Here is an 8458-nt window from a genome sequence, read left to right as displayed (position 1 = left end):
TATATATATATATATATATATATATATATATATATTACTTTTCGACCTCTTCTTAAAAGGTGGAATGACGCACAATGGCGTAAGAAAATGCACGCACTGAAAGTGTGTGAGCGGTACTGTGCCATGCACACTCAGTCTCACACAACCGCAAGAGCCAGCTCGCACAGGCTCGCAGGTCGAGACGAATAAAAATGATGATACAAAAACAAGTATTTCCCTTTCCTTTTGATACATGTAGGTATTTTTTTCTTGTGTTTTACTAATAAAAAACCTCACAGGATCTCCCTGCAGCTCGGCATCCAACAAGCCAACCAACAATAATTATATCAAAGGAAAAAGAAACGGAAATGCCACCAAAGAACACCCCGACCTCCTCAGCTTACTGTCCCTCCCACGCCTCCCTCCTTTCTCTCTCTCTCTCTCTCTAGTCATCTAAACATCTAAGTGAAGTTATAAATCAAAGACCGAAGTCACCGCAGCGGTTGCGATGAAGGCAGAGGCAAAATCATCTCTCTATTGCCGCCTCCACGATTATTGCCTTTTTTTTAGTTCCAGTCGCTCTTGCCCTGCTATTGGCGCACATTTTTGCGTGCGGTTGGTGGGTCCCCCTCCCACCTAGATCTCTCGTCCTCACACCCGCCCCCTTGGGAGGGCCTTCAACTTCGCCTGAATCTGCGCGGAGAGCGTCGCCAAGTCGGGCGCCCGACGCTCTAGCGATCGTTCTACGTGTGGCAGCGGTGGCTGCGCGGCGTCCTTATCCGCCTCCGCATCCTGCGACTTCGCAGCAAAAACGACTGACGCGCCCAACTTACCCATCAGAGTGTCCTCCTCGTCCTCCTCGCTTCCGCCCTCCTCGTCTTCATCCCGAGTACCCTGTGAGGCGGAGCCAGAGGAGTAACTACTGCTGTCGGTGTCGTCGTCATTCTGCTCTCCGCCCCGAGCGGGGCCCTCGGAGTCAAGGACGCGTATCAACATTTGTCGTAGCTCCAAGATGGAGCTTTGCTGCTGCGCCACCTCCGCGCTGTAGCGCTCCGTCTCCGCCATCATCCGTCGCCGCTCCTCTGCCCATGCCGCTTCTATCTCGCGTCTCTCACGGCGCAACTGCTCTAGCTGTTTCTCAAGCGATGTCTTCCCCTCAAACAACAAGTCTATTTGACGTCCCTGACGCAGTAGATCACCAAAGAGGGCGGTGTTTTTTGCGTAAGCTGCCTTGAGAAGGGCGTCAAGCTGTGACACATGAACTCTGTCTCCCTCTCCCCTCATAGACGTAATATCCTTCAGCAAGCTCTCAAGACCAGTCATCTTCGTCTCCTGCTTCTCGATAAGAAGAGTGTATTTGTCTTCATACTCACGTAACTGTCTTTGATACTGCTCCCGGGCGCTCTTTTCCTGCCTCGTCTCCTCGAGGGCACGGTTCTGAATGTCCATGACACGTGTTCTGTTTTCGGCCACATCTCGTTTGAACTGACGAATAAATCGTTTATTTTCCTCATTCCGTGTGGAAAGAGCAACAACATCCATAATTTTCTTCTGCAGTTCTTGGTGCGTTTCACTCTGTCTCTGTGCCATGTCTTCATAAAGAGCCTTTTGATGTTCATACATCTTTTCGTAACGATTACGCTCCCGCTGAAGCTTTTCATACTCGGCAAGTGGAACCAAGCGTTCCGGTTGTAGGCTTGCCCCTAAACTTTGGCCCACTGAAGCGGACTTGGCGCAATGTGTATGTTGATAGTGATGACGCTGGTTCGGATGGTTGTGTGGCTGTCGCTTATCACAGGAATTCGGTGTATGCGAGGAGTTACGCCTTGGCGCCGCGGACAAGGACAACGAGCGTCGTGGCATAGGTGACTTTGAAAGAGACAACCGAGTGACGCCCGTGTTTGTCAAGTCAGAAAGAGGAACGTATCGATCGGACTTTGCGCCACAGCTGTTTCCAATGCTACTGTTGTCATACTCAGTAATGTCAACAGTGCGACCGCCATTTGTGTGTAGTCGCTGCGGAGAGAGAATAGCCACCACCGATGGGGCAGAGCTGATACATCGGGCGGTAGGCTCGTCCATGGAATCCTCTAAATAAATGGCGGTGTCATCCGTGGAAGTGCCAAAGTGACGTGGGTCACCGCTCTCATCCTTGCGGGCAACGGAGAGCGTGACCATCTCCGTACGCAGGCGCCTTCCTCACCCTCCCAAAAGCAACGGCAGAACCGAAAAGAAAAAAAAAAGTAAAAAAAAACAAAAAGTAAAACACCAAAAACAGCAACTTCCCGCACACACTCACACACAGCTGCAGCAGTTCCGTTCAATATTTCTTTTGTTCAAGCGTCATTACAAAAGCCGACAAGACCGTTTTGTGATGTGCCGCTTACTGGGTAAATGATGAACTTCATCCCCGTCATTTATCGTCAAAGCTTCTCGAGAGGGAGTGGGTGTCAGCCCTTTCATGTACGCTGGCTGGTTCTGAAGCCACAACAACATGGCGGTGTGGAACACGTCTCGAACTCCGAAGCCTGTCTTGGCACTGCATACCACTAACGCATCAGCGTTAATGCCCTGCTGCACAGTGTGCGCCAGCTCCCACGTTACCGTTCCCTCAGTGATGCCGCGCCTGTCCGCCTCGACCCTCAGGTCAAACTTGGTGCCACACAGAACTACACTGAATGGTCTGCAGTGGTTGCCATTTCTCAGAAATGCCGCTGCCTGCTGCACTCGACGAAGTTCGCGGTACCAACGCATCTGCACGTTTGTAAGGCTGTGTGGGTTATCCCACGCAAAGCACAAAATAAAAACTGAAACATCACACTGCAGTAGCGACGACAGGGCCTTTGGCTCACAGACACCTGCGTGTTCATCACCGTCCCCAGCTCCATCAACAGGTGCCACACCGTTGAGGTAGCACATGCGACGACGCTCATCGAAGTCCTCCCACCCGACGATATCCCAGAGAGCTAACCTCACGGCTAGCGGACCGTCTGCCCCGCTATCTCTGTCATTGATGGGAAGAAGCAACTCATAGTTCTCTACGGCGGCCCTGTGGTAGTCCCGATGCCTTGCCAAGTACTCGAGTCCATTCGCAAAACTGTATTGTAGGCATGTCTTTCCGACCTTGCTGTCCCCAAGCAGGACCACCTTGCAGTACAGCGGCTCCATTGCACGTGAGCGACAGGGGCGACGTTAAGAGGCAATCACTAAATAATAGCACGATACAACTCACACAGAAATATATGAAGCCAGCGGCGAGACATCACTCTGCGAGTGAAAATGGGGAAGAAGAGAGAGAGAGTGGGAAAGAAAAGGACCTGGATGCGCCGCGCCTCGCTTTCCTCCTCCGACACCACAAAATAAAATAAAAAATTTGTAATGACAGGAACAAATACACAACGAAACCCCAAGGTGAATAGCAGGTGAAACACGGATTCGATACAAAAATAATAATAATAATAATTTTGGAAGGTCCTTGAAGCGCCAGAGACAACTGGTAAATGCAAATAAACAAACAGAAAAAACAACCTCATTTTTTTTTTTCATTTTGTGTGTGTGGTTGTTGTTGGTGTTGCCTCTGCTTCGTTCACGAAGGGTTAATAATCACCAGTTTGTCCACTCTGGATTGCGTTCGAGCTGCTCCATGTAATGCAGCACGCGGTCTGTGATCTCTGACTCATCGTAGCGATTCCCAAAAAAGTCTACAAATCGCCCCTTCGGATCAAAGAGGAAAATGGCGATGCTGTGGTCAATCAGGTAGTCGTTTGTCTCCACCGCCTCGTCACTAGGTAGAGAGTAGTAGATGCGATACGACTTGCAAGCATCATTTACTTGTTTAGGCGTTCCCACAAGCCCAATAAAGTCCGGATGAAAGGCAGAAAGGTATTCTTCAATGGCCTCCAGCGAGTCCCGCCGCGGGTCGCAGGAAACGAAGAGAGGGAGAATACGATCGTTGGGGCGCCGTGCCCGCACGGCGTCCACCACTTTCGACATGCGATTTAACTCCACTGGGCAGATCTCCGGGCAGTGCGTGAAGCCAAAGTAAAAAAAATGTCCACGAACCCAAAAACTCTGCTTGCGTGACGGGTTCTCCATCAGTTTTCACGAGAACAAAGGGGCCTCCAAGTGCCGGCCGACCCCGCGTCTCAACGTTTACCCGCGCACTACCCTCGGAGCCAAAGTACCGCTTATTTGCCTGCCTCGAGCCATACCAAAGAGTGCCAGCGCACAGGAGTCCAACGCCCATGAGCATCGAGTACTTTCTCAACGCCGCCTTGTCCTTTTCAAGCTCCTCTTGCTCGGCGTCAGCGGCCGCCCCGGACTGAGTCCGAAAAGGGCGCAGCATGCATGTCATAGTCAACGCTACCGGCGGGCGGTGAAGGAGACGGCCAGACAAAAGCTCCAGTGCACGTCGCATTCTTTGACGCAGTACTACTACAGTTAAGGAAAATATTATATATTATACCTTTTCGGAAGAAAACAAATGCAAAAAAAAAAAGAATGACTTAAGCAACGGTCACAAAACACAACTAAACCAATAAAAAATTCATACTGCTTTCATATGATCTTGACGATCGTGAAGGTGTCTCCTGTCACAAACAAATTTAAAAAAAAAAACGGACGTGGCAAATGGAACAGAGAAATGCAGCTCTCTCACTCATACCTCATAGAATGATATAACTGCAGCGGCCTCTTGCCAACACACCAGAAGTACAGGTATAACACCACTTCATATATATATACACATATATAAAGAGAAAAAAAGAATGTACGGATAGGTGAAAAGATGTAGGAAACAAAAATATTTAGTCATCCTTTTCGATCCATGGTGAAGTGTTAACCTCCCCCTCTGTTTCTTGTACTGTGTTGGGGGAAACAGCTAGCAAACGCGGCGCCAACGACACCTCAGTGCCAAACAATGAGGCCTCCCTTTCGAGTGATTCTGCTTGAGACTCATCAGCCGAACGCTCCTGAATCGGAAGTGGTAAACTGGTGCCGCTGGCGGTCGAAGATGGGCGCCCCACAATGGCCTTAAGTCTGTTTTGATTAACTTTTATTAGTGTGGTTGGCCGTGGCGCAATAGTCCCTGCTCTCGCCTTCGCAAGCTCATCCTGCATCTTATCCAGCCGTTTTATTCGTGCCTCCTTTATGACACGGAGCCTCTCCTCCACAGAAAGCAAATGGTAGCGAGGGATGCCATCACTGCTTCCACATTGTTCACTGGTAAAACTCCCTTGGTCGTCATGCCAAGTAACGGTTGCAGACAATGGTTTTGCACCACTCATCTCCTCAGTGCTCCTACGCTGCGCATCAGGTTCATCCACACAATCTTCTTCTCTTGGTGTTCGCACCAAACTATCAGCCTCATTTGTCGCATTATCACGCATCACCGGCTTTTTTTTGCTCGCAATGCGCAGTCTAATGCCCTGAGAATTTCTTACCTCACGTCGTCTTACCTCAACCGGCGCGGGATTCAAGGTGTTGGTCGATGTCCACTTAGTATCGAGCTTCTCTTTGGATGTGCATGCACCACCGTGCACGGCTGCTTGCGTAGAGGGCATTCCAGTGACTTCTAACTTTGGTGTGGAACAGTCTTTAGGAAGGGGTTTGGTGCTGTCAAGCGTGGCACTCAAATCGGGAAAGAGTTGCGTCACCGGTGCCCCGTCTTCTTCATGACGCCCTGCCATCAGCGATGCATCCCCCTTCGTCTTGTGTTTCTTGCTAAAGTCCATTCTCCGCCGCAAACTACTGCCCCCAGCCCTTCAAAAAGGGTTACACACTGTCAAATTGACTAAGTGTAAGACAAGACAGGGAACGGCGCATATAAAAAATGATAACATAACATGGCTACAGATTATCGTGTAGGGCATACTACAACCCTGCTCTGTTAGTTCCATCCTCTCTTTCTTTCTTTCTTTCTTCTTGTTTTCCCTCCCCTCCTGCACTCCCGCACACACCTCACTGATAGTGTGAACTACGCCGCAGCCTTTTCGCCGCCTCAACCATTTCCGGTCTGATTTCCACCGACTTAAACCGCTGACGACGCTCCTCACGTGACAAGTCAGAGACTCACTTATTATCGGCGTTCAGCATCAACCCGGAGGTCTCTTCTCGATACGCATACCCCTTTGGGCTATCATGCACCGCCTGCGGTGCGTTCAATACATACTCTAGTGCAAAGTCACGTTTGTAGTACCGTTGACGATTAAGCTTGATATTGTCCAAAATCTCATTGACCCCGTTTGTTTGTGCGTGATTGACCAACACAACGGTCGAGCACGCCAGAAAAACAATGGTGCCGCGCCACTCCGCGTCCAGAGGACGCTAAAAAAAAACCTGCTCGTCGTACCGCGCAAGCAACTCCACGTCTTCAGCGCCCAGCCACTAAGTCCTGAGCCGGGTAAAGGGGTTGATGCACTTCCTCCGTTCTGTAAACGCCGTTCTTGACATGTTATGCAGAAATAAAAAGGATGCGGCCTACAAGGCCAATAAGATTTTTTTAAAAAAGAGTGGTATTCCAGTCCAAGATGAGAAAAGAAGGATGGTGATGGTCGCTGCTGGCAGCATCTCTCACCATATTCTCCAAACTCTATCAGAAGCCATTTTATGCGGGGACTCATTTGTAGGTGGTATAGTACTGCTCCTGCTTTGACTTCCCCTTGGTCACGTGCGGGTGGCACAACATTAATACTACGCAAAAACGACGCGAATCTCTCATTCAAACACTCAACACAAAGTTTATCCTCACCTTACGCCCACCTCTTAAACGGGCCGCAGTATAGTCAAAAGGAAATGTACAAAAAAAAACAATATATGTATATATATATATATATTAAAAGTAAATATGGGACCACAAATAACGCTGAAGCCAAAAAGAAAAACAAGTCCCTCCCTCTCTAATAAAGCAGAAACAAACAAAACAAAAAAAATCAACCACAAACTAAGAACAATAAATCAATTAAAACGTGTTTTCAACAGATTTGAAAAACAAAACAAAAAAAAAGTGAAGAGGATAAGAAGAGAGAAAAGGAAAAGGATCATTGTAATGCATAGTCCGTTTTGTTCCACTATTTTCTTTTTTTGTTCGTATTTCTTATTTTGGCGTTGCCCTGAACTCACTCAAAGTTAGTGCCTTCCTTTTTTACTACCAACCCGTAATTGCTATAGTTTCTTCCTACCATGTCTTTTTGTTGTTGCTGGTCGTTGCTATCTTTCTTCCCTTGTTTGTTTCAACGTGATTCACACCCATGTGACCCCTCCTGATCGTCATGTTCCTTCCTCACCCCGCACTCTCTAAACTCCTTTACAGCTTACTTCCAGGCTTCTTCTGTTCACTCTGCCGAAATGAGAGACACAAGTTCACTTCCTGCCTACTACCCATGTACACAGCCACACGTTGGTGGAGTTTCTTCGGCTCCACATCCAGGACACGACCCTTACCTGTAGAGGCCTTACCTCCAGCCTGCTCCACAAGCATTGCCATTGGGGCAGCCTCATAGAAGAGCCGTAACTTCCCTTCTGGCTGTTTGCGATCACCAGGATAGCAGAAAATACCACCATAAAGCAGTGTCCGATGGATGTCAGCAACCATTGAACCGATATAACGTAAAGAATACAAATCCTTTGATTCTGATTTAATATAATGCATATACTTCTGAAGCCATGGCTCCCAGTTGCGAAAGTTTCCTTCATTCACACTGTAAATAGTACGGGACGCTGGAAGTGTGATGTGCGGATGCGTGTGAATGAACTCGCCAATAGTCGGGTCCAACGTGAATCCATCCACCCCGTGCCCCGTCGTTATTACAAGATTTGTGGATGTTCCGTACATGGCGTAACCTGCTGATACAAGGCATTTTCCCGACAAGTGCTTTAGTACTGCACTGGCCTCTTCCATGGTCGTGACTTTCGTATTCACAGGCACACGCCAGATACCCCAGATGGAGCCAACGGATATGTTTGCATCAATGTTGCTGCTCCCATCCAGTGGATCAAAAAACACAATATAATTTCCTTGATGATCCCCTTCAACCAACACAAGAGTCTCTTCTTCCTCACTACCAAGAAAAGCAACCCCCGTTGAGGACAACAAATACGCCTTAAATGCATTGTTTGCTATCACATCAAGCCTCGCCTGCGTATCTCCAGATGCGTTGGAAGTGTTATCGGTAAGGTATCCAAAGAGACCCTGCATTCCGGCTGAACGGATGTACTTCTCAATCACCTTTACCGCGGTCTGAATAGCCGTCATAAGGAGCGTGAACTCGCCTCGACTACTGGGGGGCTGACTGCGCATAAGAAATTGTACCAGCGTTGCCGGAATATTGATTCGCGACTCCATTATAAGACGTTTGCACAGGCAAAACCCTAGGCAATAAAAAAAAAATCAAACAAACAAAAAAAAGACAAACAACAATGAATATATACATTATATATATATATACATTATATATATATATATATATATATATATATATAC

The 8458-nt window shown here is 48.1% G+C and overlaps 5 protein-coding genes and 1 pseudogene across 5 annotated transcripts, besides 12 other annotated features; all 6 read right to left on the bottom strand.

The window, feature by feature from the left end:
• Positions 1 to 35: a microsatellite.
• Positions 36 to 385: 350 nt separating this feature from the next.
• Positions 386 to 426: a microsatellite.
• Positions 427 to 630: 204 nt separating this feature from the next.
• On the bottom strand, positions 631 to 2157 carry TraAM80_03546 (uncharacterized protein; the record flags this gene model as incomplete). Its single annotated transcript, XM_029380510.1, has 1 exon — positions 631 to 2157. The coding sequence occupies one exon, from the start codon at positions 2155 to 2157 to the stop codon at positions 631 to 633; it is 1527 nt and encodes a 508-aa protein (XP_029239674.1).
• Positions 2158 to 2187: 30 nt separating this feature from the next.
• Positions 2188 to 2200: a microsatellite.
• Positions 2201 to 2238: a microsatellite.
• Positions 2239 to 2254: a microsatellite.
• A 71-nt stretch (positions 2255 to 2325) lies between these two features.
• TraAM80_03545 (rho-like GTP binding protein) lies at positions 2326 to 3147 on the bottom strand (the record flags this gene model as incomplete). Its single annotated transcript, XM_029380509.1, has 1 exon — positions 2326 to 3147. One exon carries the CDS (start codon positions 3145 to 3147, stop codon positions 2326 to 2328), a length of 822 nt encoding a protein of 273 aa, XP_029239673.1.
• Positions 3148 to 3421: 274 nt separating this feature from the next.
• Positions 3422 to 3442: a microsatellite.
• Positions 3443 to 3582: 140 nt separating this feature from the next.
• Positions 3583 to 4074, bottom strand: TraAM80_03544 (cytochrome c oxidase assembly factor; the record flags this gene model as incomplete). The annotated part of the gene is made up of 1 exon (XM_029380508.1): positions 3583 to 4074. One exon carries the CDS (start codon positions 4072 to 4074, stop codon positions 3583 to 3585), a length of 492 nt encoding a protein of 163 aa, XP_029239672.1.
• Positions 4075 to 4784: 710 nt separating this feature from the next.
• TraAM80_03543 (uncharacterized protein) lies at positions 4785 to 5711 on the bottom strand (the record flags this gene model as incomplete). Its single annotated transcript, XM_029380507.1, has 1 exon — positions 4785 to 5711. The coding sequence occupies one exon, from the start codon at positions 5709 to 5711 to the stop codon at positions 4785 to 4787; it is 927 nt and encodes a 308-aa protein (XP_029239671.1).
• A 166-nt stretch (positions 5712 to 5877) lies between these two features.
• Positions 5878 to 5909: a microsatellite.
• Positions 5910 to 5940: 31 nt separating this feature from the next.
• TraAM80_03542 (hypothetical protein) lies at positions 5941 to 6430 on the bottom strand (annotated as a pseudogene).
• Positions 6431 to 6788: 358 nt separating this feature from the next.
• Positions 6789 to 6825: a microsatellite.
• Positions 6826 to 6887: 62 nt separating this feature from the next.
• Positions 6888 to 6937: a microsatellite.
• A 24-nt stretch (positions 6938 to 6961) lies between these two features.
• Positions 6962 to 7016: a microsatellite.
• A 266-nt stretch (positions 7017 to 7282) lies between these two features.
• On the bottom strand, positions 7283 to 8320 carry TraAM80_03541 (fructose-1,6-bisphosphatase, cytosolic; the record flags this gene model as incomplete). Its single annotated transcript, XM_029380506.1, has 1 exon — positions 7283 to 8320. One exon carries the CDS (start codon positions 8318 to 8320, stop codon positions 7283 to 7285), a length of 1038 nt encoding a protein of 345 aa, XP_029239670.1.
• Positions 8321 to 8352: 32 nt separating this feature from the next.
• Positions 8353 to 8395: a microsatellite.
• A 3-nt stretch (positions 8396 to 8398) lies between these two features.
• Positions 8399 to 8457: a microsatellite.
• Between the last annotated feature and the right edge of the window lies 1 nt (position 8458).

This window comes from Trypanosoma rangeli, assembly GCF_003719475.1.
Source record: "Trypanosoma rangeli strain AM80 chromosome Unknown Tra_15.4_contig_00093, whole genome shotgun sequence".
NCBI lineage: Eukaryota > Euglenozoa > Kinetoplastea > Trypanosomatida > Trypanosomatidae > Trypanosoma > Trypanosoma rangeli.
This window is presented reverse-complemented; position numbering and strand designations above follow the sequence as displayed.